Source organism: Macrobrachium rosenbergii, chromosome 12 (genome assembly GCF_040412425.1).
Source record: "Macrobrachium rosenbergii isolate ZJJX-2024 chromosome 12, ASM4041242v1, whole genome shotgun sequence".
NCBI lineage: Eukaryota > Metazoa > Arthropoda > Malacostraca > Decapoda > Palaemonidae > Macrobrachium > Macrobrachium rosenbergii.
Window position 1 is genome coordinate 31,319,158 of NC_089752.1, and position 19,726 is coordinate 31,338,883.

Genomic DNA, 19,726 nt, shown 5'->3' on the forward strand with positions numbered 1-19,726 from the left:
TCATTTTATCCTTTGGCATCAGCTTTGCAATTAGATAAAGTTTATACTTAGTTTGTCCTTGTATGTGTGTGTGTGTGTGTGTGTGCAGTTCTCTCCCAAGTTATGGTTACCGATCTTCTCCATGGAAGCTTGCTAGGCGAGTTCATTGTTAAATATCAGTGTTCGAGAGGAGGAAAATTATTGGTGAGCTTTGTAAGTTTTTGAAGTAGTTGGCTTTGCATTTCCAGGTATTGTTGCATGATGTGATCCTTGTAGCCATATTTAATCCTTAAGGCTTAAGGTTTTGAAGCCGTGAGCCTAAGGAACCAAACTTAAAATTTATGTCTGGGCTAAAGTTACAGGGTTATAAGATTTTTGGGTTCTTTTGCAGTTTTCGTTTTAGCAAGTCATGTTGGTGTAGTCTTTTTGGTCACCTTTTGCATGTAGCTGGACTTTAGCTAAACTGCGTTATCCATTTCCTTCTTTTTCAAGATTCTTTTAAACACTGATGCGGATGGATGTCCTGGCGTCTGAAATTTTTTGAATTTCTTTGCCTTGTCAAAGTAATATTGGAGCATATTGTTGGATAACAGTAGCACAAGTTTTACTTGTCTTAGAAATATAACATTAGTATTCTTTATTTTCAACTGAATATAAAATTATATCGCACATTTTCACTCAGTAGCCTACAATAGTATCTCAGGCTTTATATATATATATACATTATATATATATATATATATATATATATATATATATATATATATATATATATGTATATATATACATACTGTATATATATATATGTATGTATATATATAATATATATGGATAAATACGAAAGCTTTTCGTACTGAACTTCTGCCTGTTGTTTTCCTGTGTTATTCGCTTATACCAAAATTATGTGAATCTTCTGAGATTTTATTGAGTATACAAACACACACATATATATATATACACACACACACACACGTGCACGTGCGCATATGTACATATCTGACCTTTTAACTTCTCAACTTCCTCGCAATGCTTGGATATACGCTTGTCACTGCAAATCTGAATTCGACTGGGTAGTAAACGAAGAAGCTTTCACCTCTCCAGGGTACGATTTGAACCAGCGCATGTTACGCCGTGCGTCATCGCCGGAACCTCTTGTATGTTGGTTCAGTTCCGGCCACAGAAGGTGAAAGCTTCACCATATATATACATATACATATATATATATATATATATATATATATATATATATATATATATATATATATATATATATATATATATATATATATATATATATTTATTATATATATATACACATGTATATATTGCATATATATATATATATATATATATATATATATATATATATATATATATATATATATATATATATATATAAAGTTATTTTAACCAGTCTGTTGTAATAGTTTTGGTTTGTTACTGGAACCGTTGATATTTTTCTCAGTGTCATGTCTTCATTTATTATTGCACAATAGCTTGTCGATACGAAGTATGCTGAGTAAGTTTTGATAAGAAAGCTCAAGGTTATGTATTTTTGTATTTTATTTACAAAATTATGACGCAATACATCATGGATAAATTTAATGATCTTGTACTGCACAAGAACTTATTTACATGAGGTTGCGTTATTATGAAACTTAATTACTACCCTACTGTTGTGTGTTCCTTTGATTTAGCTTCCCGGTAATTTACATACATTATTTTCATTCGTCCAGGCAGAATAATTTTCTTTATCTATCTTTGCAAACCATGCCAAAAACGAGTCCATGTATTCTTCGGTAAATACTAGAAGGAACTTGATATGTTATATTACTGCATTAGATGCTATTTATTTGGGATTTATATAATCATGTTTAAAGTCATTGGTCACACTTACAAAGAAGTAGAATGAAAATCTAAATTAGGGATAAGGCAGCCCATGTAAGTTGATATATAAATGACATACATGGAAATGTTTTGATAATTTATAGCAAACCAGTAGTTTTGTGGACAAACAACTTTTAAAAACCTGGGATTTTGTTTTGAAATAAATTATGCTATATTAATTGTGTGAGATCATGATGAGTTGGTGAAGGTTGGACTCCAGCGGACTTGTTATTGGGGTGTTTGGTTCCATCCCCATGACGTTTCCCCCTTCATTTATAGGTCATGTTAGGTTAGGATAGTGATTGCTTATTGGAGTATGGGGAAGTGTGGTGTATGATTTTTAGAAATGTTGGGTCAGGGATTACAGTTTGTGGAGAAAGATTGCTGAACCGCCCGACCGCATGGATAGATGTCATATGAAGGAGTTTACCCAAGGATTGTGTACTGATGATTTGGAGATTTATGAATCAGATGACTGAGGTCTGTTAAAAAGTCTATGGACCAAAATCCACGAAAGTTTTCGGGAAGGTTGCCTTGGCTCAGAGGGAATGACTTTAGATCATCAATAACGATCCGAAAGTCTGTAAGACGAGTGGTAGCACGTATAGATTGCACGATCTTGGCCTTGGTCCTTGGCTAACCCTCTCAAATGTTTTTTGAATTATTGTCCACAATCCTTAACGCAGTCCTGATGACAGAGACACTTTTCTCAGAATGAGGTGAACGAGTAACTTATGTTGAAGGTGATAGAAGTGGCATTTATGACAGTTCCTTCATTTCGCAAAGCAAGCGTCCATGTTCATAATTTAAGTAACTTCAGAAGCTTGTCAACTGTTTTCTTCTAAGGACTAAGGTTGCTAACGATCCAGCTCCTGTAGGCGGTGACGTCTGTGTACACAGCTGGGACTCCGGCCACACCGCATTGAGGTTGTCCGAAGGACACCACCCCCACCTGAAATTATTGAGGAGAGAATTCAATAACCGAGTAAGTGAGTGAAATAAAATATGTGCTCTTCAGTTCTCACAGTTAACTGATGTTGGAAAATTAAAAGTAACAGAAAAATCATACTTACGATAGAGTATCTGGGTCTGTTAGGTTCGGAAATCATGACTGGTCCACCAGAATCGCCGAAGCAAGAGTCTCTGCGGCCTTCACCTCCGAAGCAGACCTGCCAGAAAAAGAAATATGCCGTAAGTGTTACCGAAAACAATTCGAACACATGATTGCTGTTGCTGATAAAAGGCGATGGCACGAATCCTTGTAGTCCATAACCAAATATTAAGTCCAGAATCACTAACAGAAGCAGTGAGCTCAAGTTTCAAACCGAAGCAGTTTGTTTCCTAGATGATGTTACTGGTATTGATGAACCTTTTGCTTAGGTTCACGTATCTAAGCTCTGTGTGAGCGTGGGATGTGGAATGTCAAGTGTCATCGCTTTTGTTTAGCGCACATGTATAGGTATGTGACAATATTGATATCCATCACATATATTTAACGATCATGATTTATGAGATACACCAGGATGGGTTGCCCTTGGTAGAAGAGGTTGAGGTAGGCCAAAGGATACGTGGTTTAGGACAATGAAGCGGGAAGCAGGGGATGAGTGTTTGGGAGATCTTGAGGAGTTAGCCCAGGGCAGAATGTGGTGGCGTGAGTTCATCGAGGCCCTATGCATCCCCGTGGGTGCCACAGGAAATGATTGATTGATTTAGGAATTTGTATTTATGAACTTCAGAGAGAATATATCTTTGCAAAACGTTTACTGGTTTTGGTTAGCGATGAAAATATATAAATCGTTATTGTTCGAAAATGATAAACCTTCATTCATCCCACCATCACTCCTTTGTGGCTTAATTTTGTGATATAGTATATATTTTTGTTTTTACTGGCCGAAGATGATTGCAAGTTATGGATAAAGATTTCTCAACCGCCCGACCTCATATACAGTATATGGAGTATGAAGTATAAAGTTCTGTCATGGGTAGTGTGATGATGATTTTGTGTCTACCTGTTCTTGGATAAGGCTGTTGTTGTAGCTGGGATTGCAGGTGTCCCTGTCGACGAAAGGCAGACTGACGTGTTGCAGAATTTGAGTGTTGGGTCCGTTCTCTGTTGTGCCCCATCCGGCCACGGACGCCTGACGGCCTCCCACAAGGGTAGCCACGGTCGCTCCTTCAGCAGGCAGACAGATGGGCCCGATGTAACCTGTAAGGAAAGAAAAGTATATAAATATATGAAACTATTTCTGTGGAACATGGTTCCATAGTCTCTCTCTCTCTCTCTCTCTCTCTCTCTCTCTCTCTCTCTCTCTCTCTCTCTCTCTCTCTCTCTCTCTCTCTCTCTCTCTTCGGTAATATGGCGCAGAAGGCACCAACTTCACGAAAAAAAGTGGTTTTGAGGCACATTATTTTAGTGCAATTATTTGTTTACTTTAAATTCTATGACTTTTTTTTTTTTTTTACAATTAGCGGACACATCGCCCCTTCCTGATGTACAACCTTGAAGAAGCAGTACCTCCTCTGGAAGGATGTATTGTAAGATTCAAGGAGAGGAGAAATATAAAGAGACTTCCAAAGCTGGGTAGTAAACAGAGAGAGAGAGAGAGAGAGAGAGAGAGAGAGAGAGAGAGAGAGAGAGAGAGAGAGAGACATGCATCCCACGGATTGCTCATTTCTATGGAGAAAATGTTGTAATGGTAGCTTTATGAATATTAAGAGGTCACTTAGAAAAGACAGAGGCAGAGACGAATTGGCTTTAATTCAGTCCGATGGCGACTGGAAACCAAGATGAAGCATTCAAACTATTGAATAGTGATCCATAAAGGGACTGGTAAGGCAAACACAGCTGTAGTTATTAAACGATCCGCTGTTATATATTTGGGTATATTTAGAATTATGTAAACAAACAGCTCCTGTCTTTATGATTTTAAGTATAATATAACTGAATCTGCAACTGTGGATCGTAAATCCATCTCAAGGAGCATGGCATTGTGATCTGTTGATAACGCAAGGTTTTGGTAGCTGGGATAAAGAGCAGAAGTTAAACCGATAAAGAAATGAAATACTTGAAATTCCTTACTTGTGAACTGGACTGGTCGATCAAGCCTGATGAGGGCGATGTCGTCGCTGACGGTGCCACGGGTGTTGAAGGTTGGGTGGACAATGACCTGTTCGGGAGCGAAGTCCTGGTGAGGGTCACTGCAGCGCTGGCCGCCGCTCGTGGACTGGCAGTCACTGTTGGAGCTTATGTCGTATTCACCCAAACGGACGACAGTGCTGAAATCATAATAATAAAATGGTCACGTGGTTACAAAGGCAACGCGAAATGGAAGGATACTCGTTTCTTAAAGGTCGTTTCCGGAAGTTTACTCGTGAATTTTAGAGTGAGGTCCATCATTATATTGATTCTTATATAAAGACAGTAGAAAAATTTTTCTTAAAATGTCGTCTCTGCCTTGTGCTAATTTAATTTGATTTTCCAGTGTCGTGTATTTTTTACTATTGTTTATGAAATGTTACGCACAAATGGCAGTTTTCACAGAGAGAGAGAGAGAGAGAGAGAGAGAGAGAGAGAGAGAGAGAGAGAGAGAGAGTCACTCGCGTTCACTGCTTGACTGCCAGTCTGTAGTTTTTGAGCTTCGAACCTAAAGTGAGGTTTATAAACGTTACCTTCATAGTCGCCCAACCCCGACCTTAGTCAACGAAGTATGAACTGTAGAAGGACATAGGCAACAAAGACTTCACGTAGATTATTGTTGCTGTCTGTTTTGATTCTATTTTTTTTTTTTTTTCATCATTATGTTCTGGAGGGAATGATTTCCGCTTCCTTGTGCATCCGCCGTGCAGATATTGTATACAGCAAATATTTCGCATTCGTCTTGAGTTGATTTTATACAGGTGCATATACAACAAATACCCATACTGTACATACACACACACACACACATATATATATATATATACATTCATTTATCCATATATATATATATATGTATAATAAATTTATATATTATATGTATGCGTGTGTATACGACTACGTATATAGGCGATTTATGTAAGTGTGACTAATTGTTTCCCAATATGGCTACATTTTCACATTTAGAATTTTTTAGTAACTTATACCTAGTTTACCAATAGCGTGAAAACAATTATAGAGCAGACAGTGCCAAAAATAGATCCCGGAAGAGTTAGAATCCCCCTTTTTTTATTAGTATTCTTCCTTGATAATTCAGGAAGTGCTTGAAGTCTTTGTAAATATCTTGAAGTTGTATTCGCTAGGACTTTATCGGAGTGAATGTTTTCTGTAAAATATTATGATGTGTACTTAGGATAAAGATATAGGTATGAATGTATATAATATATATGTGTATGTGTATGTATGTACTGTATATATTATATATATATTATATATATATATATATAATATATTATATATATATATAATATATATATATATATAATATATTATATATATATATATATATATATATATATATATATATATATATATATATATATATATATATATATATATATATATATATATATATATATAATATTCATCCCTATATCTTTAGCCTAAGTACACATCATAATATTTTACAGAAAAACATTCACTCCGATAAAGCCCTGGCGAATACAGCTTCAAGATATTTACAAAGATTTCAAGCACTTCCTGAATTATCAAGGAATAATTCTAATAAAAAGGGGGCGTTGTCTGCTCTATAATTGTTTTCATGCTCTTAGTAAACTTAGATTTAATAAGTTATTAAAAAATTCTAAATATGCAGATGTAGCCATATTTTGAGAAATATATATAGATTATGTATGTAAATAGCGAATAACAAGGAAGGTCTCTGAACACTGAGTTCATCTATTCAGCAATTAAAAATATGAATATGTTTAAGGGACATTATTTTGAAAAAAAAAAAAAATATATATATAATATATATATATATATATATATATATATATATATATATATATATATATATATATATATATATATATATATATATATATATATATATATATACCGTTTGTAATCGAAGAATTACATCTTTTCTAAAGTGGATGCTCAGTAATACTTCATTTATTCCATCAGGTGTTAGTTTCATTCAGACACAGCGTGTGAATTCTGCATATTATTATATACGCATTTGCAATATTTGTTATGTTGATGTAAATTCACAGTGCGTTACCTTAGAAGTTTGTTAATAGATACAAGAATATACTCAATACAGAGAGAGAGAGAGAGAGAGAGAGAGAGAGAGAGAGAGAGAGAGAGAGAGAGAGAGAGACAAATTTCAAACTTACATTTGCCTGTTGAATGTGAATTGCCGAGAAGCGCAGTGACCAGCAGTGACGACATATCTAGAGTTGATGAGAGCTCCACCACAACCCCAAACGACGTTTGTGCTTCCGAATGCTGAAAAAGAAAACGATTCGTTTGTTTTCAAGTGCGCAAAGAATGCGTAAATCGAAAATGATACAATAACTGGGCTAGAGAAAGCGAAATAATGGATAAAAAGTGTTTAAAATTGGGAGGGTACGAACCGGTTACATCTGTAAAGTTTGGAGTGAGTAAATGCCAGAAACACAGAAGAGACAACTGAAATTAGTGTTGTAAGATATGTGAAAGTTAAGGAATGATGAAGATGAAGCGTTATCTCCATAAGAAAACGGACCATCAGTGTTTCAAGAATGCTTGAGTAAGGTGGTAATTGGGTCAGAGAAGAGATTGTTATTGCTTAAGACGCTGGCAATGTAAATGAAGAAAAGTTATGTAAATGGGTCGAGAACCTGTCACTTTAACAGTTAGGTCTTGGAGAAGTCTGTGCAAGTCGGGATAAAAAAAAAATAAAGGTTTAAAGTACTGGTGAATGACGTAAATGTGCAAGAGACCAGATAAAGTGTTTATGAAGTGGGTTTAGTGTTGCAATTGATTTATACAAATGAAATGGGCAGCCGAAGCAAAAACTGTGCGAGAGAATTAAAAAGCCCTGTCAAAAGTGTTCTTTCAAACTGTCGGAGGCACCGAGGTGAGCCACATCACGTGCCCAGACAATAGTGTGGTACTTTCAAGAATTTTTCCAAAATACCCCACATTCTTTAAATACCTTCTCAAGGAACGTTTTAGCAGTGACCTTCCAATTTAATGAGAGTACAAGAAATGGCAAACAGGAAATGAGAAATGGCACGAATTTACTCACAGGAGAATCCCAGCAAGGCCATCCATGGGTATTGCCCGAGTGGAGCAGTTTCTCCGAAGAAGATTCTGGTCTGCGAGAAGGCAGGGGCGCCGCATGTGGCGGGCAGTTCGTTTCCTGCTCCTGGTGGACCTACTGGGGGCTGTACAGGGGGAGGTGTCGGGGGCGTGGGCGATCCGGGATTCACAGGTGTCGGTGTTGGTGGCGTTGGGGTTGCAGGTCCGCTGGCTGGGCAGCATACCTAAAAATTGAATGATTTCTTTGGCTAAAAGTGTTTCACGAGAGAGAGAGAGAGAGAGAGAGAGAGAGAGAGAGAGAGAGAGAGAGAGAGAGAGAGAGAGAGAGTAGCTTTAAATTGATGAGAATCTAAGAAGGTTGAACACGTCGAACGATTAACTTAGACTTCACTCTTGATTTGTGTATATATATATATACATATACATACTGTATATATATTGTATATATACATACATATGTATATATATATATATAATATATATATATATATATATATATATATATATATATATATATATATATATATATATATATCATATTTAATCCTTGTACGATAACATATAAATGTATATTCGTGCATACATAGATTTGTAGCTAAGAATCCTTGTACGATAACATATAAATGTATATTCGTGCATACATAGATTTGTAGCTAAGAAACACATGAGCAGAGTCAAGTTCCTTATAACAAATCGAAAACTATTTATTAGTCCTTACCCTTGGGTCACGCCTGTTGAACCCGCAGAGGGCATTTTGGAGTCTCCTGAGGTTTTCGAATGTCGGACGCTGGAGGAGGGCCTGCAGAGAAGGGCATGTCCTCAGGGGTATGCAGGTGGTTCCTGCTGGGCACGCTGGTCCCCCGGTTGGAAATACTGGAAGAAGAACGTCAATAATAAGTGGGCTTCTCTTATCGATAATTTTTTAAGAGGAAGACTTTGTCGTATTGGATATGGCTATATATATATATATATATATATATATATATATATATATATATATATATATATATATATATATATATATATATATATATATATATATATATATATATGTCTATATTTATATATATATACATATGTATATATATGTGATATTATATATATATGTATAAATAAATTATACATACGTATATACATATGTAAAGTTTGTTCTATACGTTACGTGAAGCGAAACAGATAGTATCTATCATGTTAACTGTCTAAGGTACTGTGGCTACCGAATGATCTTACGGTCCTGTTGATCAAATAATCACCCATAAAAAAACTGTTCTGGATAGATTCGATTATCTGTCGAAAAACTGCAACAGTTAACGTCATCGTCAACACCACCGACACTCTTATTGTCGTCGTGGCCTTGCATGGTTAATGTCAAAAAAGATAATTTCGTGATGGATCCCAGTTCCTGGAAAATACCCGCGCTACATTATCGGTGTTATTATTTTCGTAATTGTACCAGCAAAACACAGCTCAGTTTATTTGTAATGTTCTCAGAAAGCAGTCGGCGACGATAAAAACAACTCCAGCCGAAGTAGGAAAACGACAATCTTGAGCACCTTCTTACTCTCTTTGGTAACCCCCTCCCTCCCTCCTTCCTCCCTTCCTTCCTCCTTCCCTTCCTCCCTCCCTCCTTCCTCCCACGTCCTCCTCCCGTGTTCCTCTCCTCCTCTCAAACCGGTATTCAGCGGCCCTAGGAAGAATTTTCTATTTTGCCCTAGGGTATCGGAGATAACGCTGGCTTCGTCGAGTCCAACAACAGTTCGGATTTTCTTGAGTGATTTAGTGTTACGTACGCTGATTGGTTTATGCTGAAATTCCTCCTGGTCGAGTTTTTCTTGTGACTCCTCATACAAACCAGGTGCCATATCTTTCCACTCTTATATGCGATTCGGTTAGAATATTTACCTTTTAACATTAATATGAGACTGACTTTAGTTGTTCTCGTACGTTCGAAAGTTTTCGTTTTTTTTTTGTGACAACTAACCACACGACTTTCATTACCTTTGTTTGATTCCTTGAAACTTTGCCCATGAAAGACGAGTATTGGCTGATTTGATATTATCAACTGGCGTTACAACATGACTTGTGTTCAAGGACGTTATCCTTGACGAAAGTTTTACAAGGTCATTACAGATACAGGTGAATTAACTGTTATTCTGCTACGTGAATTGGGTGGACTCATCCGCCATGTGAAGGTCATAGACTACCACAGCGAGGTACCACAGGAAGCATAGCCATAAACGCTATAAAGAAGAACACTAAAAATAAAACTAGACTATAGAGGAGTTTTATCAAATACTGATAACAGCAAGTTAAGATACACTAATTAGCAAAGTAATGAATATGCAAATACAAAACGATGTACAGTAGATGAAATACTGGACAAGGAAAGCGCAAGGCAACTGAATAAATAGGATTAAAGCACGATCATCGATCATTAAAATGTCACTTCCTCATTCACAGGACCGCTGGAGATTAGAAATTAAACTTGGGAGAGAGAGAGAGAGAGAGAGAGAGAGAGACTCAACTTGTAGAGAATGGCATTGAAAAGAAATAGAAAAAAAAGATGAAAGAGAAAACTGTATCCTCTTTTCACTTACCGCTCTGCCTTGCTATTCTGCTGTTGGCTTGCGCTTGATCAATCACAACGAGCACGAGAGCGATGCCCGCCAAGATTAAGGGGTTCCTGCTGAAAGACATCGTTCTTTATGTAACCTGAAAGGAAAACAATATTAATGTTATTATTAGCAGTAGTAATTTGAGGTTACAGTATTGAAAGCGTGCACATCATTTCATGATACAAGCCATATCTTGCAGTCAGCTGCTTCAGAATAAAACACAGAATAGTCATAAGAGGGAAAATCTAGAGGTGATGAGATTATTATGATAAAGATGGAAACAATAATTTATAAAAAAAATCAAATGTTTATGGAAATTAGTTAAAAAATCAGTTGAGTCGAGGGCTTTGCTTCAATCCATTGAAGTATTCTCTCAGTAAAACAGGTTTTTCATGTGTTATTAGTTTTTTGTTACGTTCTGTCTTCTTGGACGTTGTCTTTGTTTCCTTTGAACCATCAGCTTGCCCTAAAGCTTAATGGGGGCATGGAGAAGAACCTTGGTTCATTATCCACATAGCCCAAGGCTTAATAAGAGAAAGTCTCGGAGCAAAACTCTGTTTGTAAATGATTGTGTATGTATATATATATATATATATATATATATATATATATATATATATATATATATATATATATATATATATATATATATATATATATATATATATAAAATATATATATATATATATATATATATATATATATATATATATATATATATATATATATATATATATATATAATATATATATATGTGTGTGTGTGTGCTTGTGTGTATATATATGTATATGTGTGTGTGTTTGTGTGTATATATATGTAAATATATATATATTATATATATATATATATATATATATATATATATATATATATATATATATATATATATATATATATATATAATGGAAGGAGGGAGAAAGAAGTAATGATTAGTTTGTATCATAAAGACGGCACGTTTTTGTTCAAAGTATAATGATTGTGCGCAAGGTTCATGCCCTTGTCGTTCACGGTCACTTCTATTGTTTGGAGAGTAATCACTCAGAATTTGTCACTAAAAAAGTAACATTCTGACAACTGAAGCACTTTTCCAAATAGAGTTTAATGTCTAATTATTTTATTAATTTTAATGTAGAGTTGCTGTTGGCTACTCCTGTTCACTGTACTTTCTATCTACCCGTTAAATTATATATTTTGCTTTAGAGAAAAGTTTCACTGTATACACAATCACATAAACACAAAGTTCAGAGGCGACTTCCGTACCTGTGAGTTTCAACGTAACAAATGCCTCGATATCCAGGTGAGACGACCTTCATATATGCTGCGAGTATTCTTCAGGTGAGCCGGAGTTTCCAGATACGTCCAGATGTCACAACCTAGGAGGCACTCTGTACCTCATTTCCTGTCTTAATGAATAACAAACTTTTAGATATGAGTTGATTTCCGACGACACGATGTAGGCATGCGTAATATTTGCTCCGTTTCGCAATGGTGAAACCGCTCCCCATACCAGAAAAAATGTGAAGAGTTCAGAGGTCCAAAACAAGTCCACACGAGGAGGAAAATCATCTGCGCTGGGGATTACCAGCTTTTCCTCTGTTGCCGGTAAAGAAATTCCCCGCCTCAAAATTGATTATCGCTCACTATTATACGAATGGCGAATAGTTCGTGAAAGTCTTACGAGGAAGTGAGTTAACGAACTGGGAAAACACGGGCAACGCAATTCTCTACGTTAAAGATTTGGACTTGTCATTTTATGTCATGGAAGTGTTACCAGCTGAAAATGAAACCTTGGTTTTGAATGACATTATATTATAGCTATATATATATGTGTTTTTTTCGTGATAAATGAGTATTTCATTGATATGGAACCTCTAAATGGGAATTTTATTTTAAAGTTAGTATCAGAATAGTGGTCTTTGAATCAAAATTTTACAAAATTTTTCTTGGAAAAATTTATAAGTTGATTAATTGCCGCTAGCTGCGCAAAGTACATGACATGACGCTGCATCCATTAAGAAAAAGGCATTAACCATCTCCCCGTGCGAAGAGTTCATGCTATAACCAGACAGGGCAGCAAGCCACCCCCTGAGGTAACCCTTGAGTTCTTCATCTTTTCCTGGAAGCTGGATGCGGAATTTCCAATTCGAAGCAGTTGAAGGTCCATTGTTCGTCAGAGATTTTATTGCAACATGCACCCCAGTAGAGGGGGTCTTGGTTACTCGTCATTCGGTTTTCTTTTACAAAACGTTTCTTTTTTTTTATATAGAAAATAATGAAAAACCCCTCAGCGGAAAATAGGCACAGAGTCTCTTTGTGCGGCGAAACCAGATAAAAGCGCCCCCTCCGCCGTGTAGTCCTCTGGATATGTATATGTGGAAGTCGCGTGATTCATAATATTAACGTAAGGAGGGTTTTCCCGAATCCTCTTGGAACTGTATTAGCTTTCGACAGGTAGCAGCGGATTACTCCACTTTGTTACTTGCCTCTCTTCTGATGAACGCCAGGTAATAAGAGTGTTATATTTTTTCGTTATTCTTACATAAGAGATCCAGCTTACTGATTGGGTGGTTGGTGTGCTGAGGTATTTTTCCATTGCGTCTGTTTGGAGTTCGTGTAAATATAACGTTCTTTCATGTTTTTGTTCGTATTTAAATCACATTCATTTAGGACTGTGAATGAAAGACGCTGAGTATCTGTCTGAATGAGAGAGACGTTGAGGTGCTGTGGTATAAAAGTTGATCAAAGATTTACGCATGAAAAATAGCAAAGTGGGAGGTGGAAACATAAAATTTGTAAATTATATTTGAGGTAAATGCAGTTTTTCCAGAGTAGGGGTCTATCAAAATTTTTACAAAACTTTTCGAGATATGTTTTTAGTCGCCAGGTTTTCCCTTGTTTGCTGGCTTTCCCAATTTTCACATTATAATCGGGAAATTTCTTTAACAACAAGAATTGTCAACCCTGAAGGAAATATTACATATATACTTGAAGTACCTTGCAATGTCCGTCTTACATTTAGTATCCGCGCTCTTATGCCATTCGTGCAGAATAATTGCTAATTATGACAAGAATGTTAGTAATTTTAATTGAAAATGTTGTATCTTACATTCATACGCACGTACATAAGATATGTGTGTGTGTGTGTATATATATATATATATATATATATATATATATATATATATATATATATATATATATATATATATATATATATATATTACCATAAGCCTTCATCTCCCGTATGGAGGGCGGGTGGCGCTAGAAGGGTAGAGCTTTTCTGTTCTCAGCAAGTCATCATAGATGAAATTGCTAGCCCCACCCCCTTTACTTGGTTCCCAGCTGCTTCTGGCACACGCACACAGCTGGCCCACCGTCTGGTGTCGGTAGGCTTGGTGCAAACCACGGATATTAGGACTCACCTCTCCCCCACGCACGCACACATACAAGCATATATATATATATATAATATATATATGTATATATATATATATATATATATATATATATATATATATATATATATATATATATATATATATATATATATATATATATATATAATATACTTCTGCAAGACGCTACTATAGACAATTGTTATCAGGTTTTCTTAACACTGAAGGATGTTATAAAGAGATGTCTGAAATTATATATATATATATATATATATATATATATATATATATATATATATATATATATAAAGCTCCGGTAACAAATTGTCTGTAGAAGTCTTGCAGAAATGAATGAACTCTCTGATGGGTTGGAACCATTGTATTTTCCTCACCAAATTTTCGGTGAGCTTCGCTTCGGCAGTACTTTTTGAATTTGGAAAAATATTGACACGTTAACGGTTTTTTTTTCACAAGGAAATGTACGGAGGTTGCTAATTTTAAATTTATCCAGCAAGTTTTTCAGATTTAAGCGGGCTGATGAATCTGTTTACCTATATATGAGTTACATATCTGTATATAAATAAAATGAAAAAGTACGTCCGTATTAATAGATTGTATGATTCTTGATGTCACACTGATTTCTCGAGTTTCTTACACACATTAAACGTACCCAAAGCTCCGTATCGAAGAAATAAGAAGTTAACTTGGGAATTCTAAGTTAGGCTTGGAAAAACCTCAAATGTTGTCACGGGCTGTAATTATGTTGCTGTAGAATACATCTGAAGTGCTAGACCTTGACCTTTAACATCATTATACGAAAGACTTGAGTTTTTTAACGTAATATCCTTTAATTTTATTGTACTTTACTAAAAACTGTACCGGAAGGAGAACTTACGAAATATTAATTGTCAAGGTTTTTCGGTCATTGCGACCTTGTTCTAAAAATGCTTTGTGTCACAGTGATCTTGATCATTTTGAGATTTACGGTAATTTACTGTGTACGTTTTATGCGTGTCAACTGTAATTCTATCAAGATTATGAGGATGAAATCGTGTAAGTCTCTTCAACTCCTCGTATTGTCCTGTTCAGCCACTTTTCCACTCTTCGACTGCTGAACGTTGGGTTTCTTTTTACTCTTCAGTTTTTCTTTACCTTTTATCTTTCTTCCTTTGAGAAAAGGATCTGTTGCTCCCTTCGGGGTTTAGCTCTAGTCTTGTTTTTTCCTGTATTTTTTTTTTTTTTTTTTTTTTTGCTCGTTTCGCTAAATTTCAGAGGCGATGTTCCTGAATCATACGACCGGTAGAACTGGATATTTTCCATATTATGGCAATAACCACAGGTGAATCCTCTTTCGGCTTGGACATAAGCCTGGGTGCTTCTCATGTACTTTGAACATTAACTGTCACAAAATGTCAGTTTCGGTTTCCTTGTGTATTAACAGAAATTCAGTTTGACTGATTAAGGCAGCAATTCTTTTCCTGGAACTTGGATATTATTCCAAGGATTTTCGTATCTGCATTTTTAGTGTTCACTTGTTCTTGTTAACCTTAGAATCTGGTTAATAGGACAGTGAGTGCCTTGAAAATTTACTTTCTAAGTGCTTCGATGTTCTGATCGAAGTGTACATCTAATTACCGAGTGGTAAATTTACTTTGATGGTCAAAAATCCCTTAAATCTGGAGCGTTGAGTCGATGATGGCTGACTAGAAGACAAGCTATCTAGTTATTGTTTCCACATTATAATAATCCCTTTGGCTACCGTCCTAGTTTTGATTTTGACTGGTTTAACGCGATACAAAAGTTAAGGAATCTATTGTGTACTGTATTTGTGGCTATTTTTTAGCTTTTTATTTAATCATTATGAACTGGGAATATATTGTTGTGATATCATAATGAGTGTTAAAGTTTGCCAGACTTAATAATAATAATAATAATAATAATAATTTTAATAATAATAATAATAATAATACCGATTCTCAAAACTGCCATCCACTCTCGGCGAGTTACTTAGAATCAAGGCCAGTACAAGGTATTGCATTTGAGGAAAGTAGTTACGTTATATACACGTGCCCAACTCCTGGTTCTTAAAAAAAAAAAATAAAAAAAAAGCTAAGCGTAATAAAAAAACAAGGCTACATAAGCTCATCCTTGATCAGTTTTGTTCATTTGCATCGTATTTCATCTGAGATTTTCTCACTTTACGTTGCCACGAGTTTTCAAGGTGGCAAAATAGTTAGGTGATCCTCTGAAATATACGTAGGAACAAACCTGCTCTCCTGAAGGCAGGAAATTCTTGGTAAAGAGTTTCACAAGCACATCGGCAATGGACAACAATAGGAATATATGAAGAGGAAAGTACATGCAATTTTGGTAAAAGCTTACGATAAAAAATTTTTTCGTAAATGAACCAAGGTTCTGAGAAATTTTGTCATTTGTTGTAGCTGGGGTGTGTTTTAATTTATTTTTCTTCGTTAAATGTAAACTCGTGCGTTTCTAATGATTTTCATTTATGGGGGTTTTGTGCCGTGAAAGCTTGCAAGTCAAGTCAATGAAGTTTTTGTTTGATATTTAAAATTATGCTAGCGTGAAGGCTACTACTACTACTACTACTACTACTACTACTACTACTACTACTACTACTACTACTGATGATGATGATGATGATGATGTCAGTAATGAGTCAGTCTTCGGTTTTGTCTTTGAAATCATTCTTTATACTTTTAATTTCACGCTATGAAAGGAACTGCCGGGATTGAGCTATTAGTTAAAGCAGAGGCTAAATTGGCTGGAGGACATTTTGATCCGCCATCTTACTCTGCATGTTGTCATGTCTTTGTTATCAAGACCTGCATGTAGGAACATTTTCACTTTCGGGAAATTTCAGAGCAGCAGGGAATCCGAGTTGGAAGTAAGAGTTGGGTCATTGCTCTAACTGTCAAGGATAGGTGAGGGGAGAGCCTTCGAGGACGTGGAGTGATTAAATGACTTCATTTCATAAATTATGAGAGGGAATGAACATCATACAAGCCTGGGAAGCTCATCTTACTGTTCATGTGCATTGCACGTTAGTTGCGAACACCCATCATATCGATCCCTGTAGATTCATGAGGGATTTATTCATCCTTGTCCGTTCCTGTGTTGGTTATATATTTATATTTTATATTTAAGAGGGAACGGCGTCGGAGACCCTACATGTGGCGGCAGTATATGATATTAAATCAAGCAATCAGTCCGTCCTTATCTGGGGAGTTTCTTCGCATATCGCTCGTAATGATTGATAGAAAGTTTTTCGGTTTGATGAAAGACAACTGTTTCCTCCAAGTTACATCAACTTAAACCACATATAAGGTCACTTTGCAGTGCTTTTTCTATAGATAATAGTGTGGATATTGCACTGGAGAGATTTCTGTTCCAAATTATGCCGCTATCACTTCCTGGGCTGTAATGCCGACTTCAGTATTTATTCCCATTGAAACTGTTGATGTTTGTATAAAATGCAGTTAAACATATAGGATTATATGAGACTCCTCTGTGTTTCCTGGATCGTTCAACCTGCTTCTTTTTAAAAGGCAGCTTTGTCATCGCTTATGAGGGAAGTCCCTTAGTATACCTTAAGTTGTGACTTAACAACGACAATTATTCTTGCCTCGATATTATCACACTCGCATACACATGCGCGCGCGCGTATCTATATCTGTCTAGTATCTATCATCTATCTATATGAAATGAATTAAGTTGTTTCCCTTAAAGGACGAGGCTTCAGAAAAAATCCTGAGCTGTCTTTGCTATATAGTCGATGAACCCCGGTGCAAACCTCCCCCCCCCCCAACATAAACCTCTTCATAAACCTAAACAGAAGGCTTGTTAGCAGCGCATCAAACCTTCCTACAAACACTACCTTTCACCTCCTACTGCCTGGATATTAAAAGCCCTTACATTTCATTACTTCTTTCATACGTTTGCAAGGTCTTCTTTTCCCTTTCTCTTTAATCTCTCTGAGTAATACGCTCATTTTACCAACCTAACATAGGCCATTCTTTGAACATGACTGAACCATTCCAAAATATGCTGACATATCCTTTTTACTTACACTAACTTTTTTATCATTTCTATATATATCTCCACTTATCAGCTCAGCAGTTCTCATGCTGCTTACCCAAATCAAACAGCTCATCTCAAGAGTTTGAACCTTCTTTCTTAACCCTGTTTCTTATATTTACATTTATCATTCTTATTTCACTTCCATAAAAGATAACTGACTTATATCTCCTTCATACATTTCCCAGTTAAATTCCCTAGCCAATTTAAGTGTCTTGCCAATCTTTAGCACACACCCTTCTACCTATCTTATATCTACTCGTAATATTTACATGAATCAACCTTTTCTATTCTTCTCTATCCTTATTAATTAACATTCATTGCTGAATCTTTCTTATTTCCATTTACTCTCATAAACGTAACTTTGCTCACAATCAGTCTTTCTCTTCTGCAAACAAATTCAACTTTTATCTCTTCCTGCAGTTTTTAGTTATTCCAAATCAGCACTTTACTCTCTGCAAGCGTTGACCATTTCACACTGTTCTCGACTCATTTTCATATCCCACTACTGTGTGCCTACTTCAACTAAGCTCTCTCTGACACTTTGCCTCACTCCATCCACAAAGAAAGTGAACAGCCAAGGAGACATAACACACCGGTATGTCAGACCGCACTGTGCACTTCTGCTTTATTGTGAATTATCATGAGGTCTCTATCTTATGTAGTTCAACCTGTTGTTTGTAAGTATGACCTTGACACTTTTTCACTAAACCAGTCACTCTCCCTCACACGTTTGAGCATATGCTTCACGTACACCTTGAAAACTTCTGATCACTCTCAGTGACTAATATTCTTTGCCATATATTCTCAAAACCCTCAAAGTATCTTTCTATTGATTCTGTCACTCTTTATCTAGGTCTATGTAGATAACATATAAATGTTTTGTTTTGCTTTCAAACTTCTTACTTATCTGTTTCATAACAAACACTTGACTTTAACACACCCCTTTCTTTTTCTAAATTCACACTGTTCTCCTATCAGTCCATCTGTCATTTGTGTTATTGTCTTTGTCAAAATCTTTCCAATAATTCTTACAGTCTTACAGTTGGCTCTCATCACCTTTCTACAGTGGAGCAATGATTCATGCCACCCATTCCCTCTGAACCTTTCCCCCTTCCAGGCTTACATTGCAAACCCTGGTCAACCACTACATCTTGATACTAGTGTCTCCATTCTCATGCCTCCCAGTTATCTTCCTTACATTCTTGAGTCAATTCCACAAGCATTTGAAGCCTTACACTAACCCTTTCCACTCTTGCATTATTTAGCGCTGCCTTTTCTCTGTCTTCTACGGTTAACAGATCTGTAAAATACTCATTCCATCGACGCAGGACCGCATTCATATCAGACAGCATCTCTCTCTTTGCATCATTTATTCTGAGATCCATTTGTTCATTAGCCTTTCTGTTGTGCGTGTGTGAAAAGTATGTTCATACTGCACTTATACTGCCCTTATAGATGTACAGTATGCACAGAATTGCACATGCATTTATGCTAACATGTAAATATATGCGTGATAGGGATAT

General features: G+C 36.0%; 1 protein-coding gene and 1 long non-coding RNA gene across 3 annotated transcripts in view; one reads left to right on the forward strand and one right to left on the reverse strand.

The window, feature by feature from the left end:
• Window positions 1-19,726, forward strand: part of LOC136843607 (uncharacterized) — a 268,880-nt gene that overhangs the window by 20,717 nt on the left and 228,437 nt on the right. The gene's annotated exons all lie outside the window — the stretch shown is intronic.
• Window positions 1,525-12,305, reverse strand: LOC136844501 (venom protease-like). Of its 2 annotated transcripts, none has more exons than XM_067113824.1 (9): window positions 11,968-12,305; window positions 10,690-10,804; window positions 8,811-8,965; window positions 8,079-8,316; window positions 7,183-7,294; window positions 4,946-5,142; window positions 3,876-4,072; window positions 2,940-3,035; window positions 1,525-2,818 (listed from the first exon to the last, which is right to left on the reverse strand). In XM_067113824.1, exons 2-9 carry the CDS (start codon window positions 10,787-10,789, stop codon window positions 2,708-2,710), a joined length of 1,206 nt encoding a protein of 401 aa, XP_066969925.1. In that variant the 5' UTR covers window positions 10,790-10,804; window positions 11,968-12,305; the 3' UTR covers window positions 1,525-2,707. The 2 variants fall into 2 exon arrangements, with proteins under 2 accessions (XP_066969925.1, XP_066969926.1); XM_067113825.1 differs by having other exon boundaries at window positions 11,882-11,993.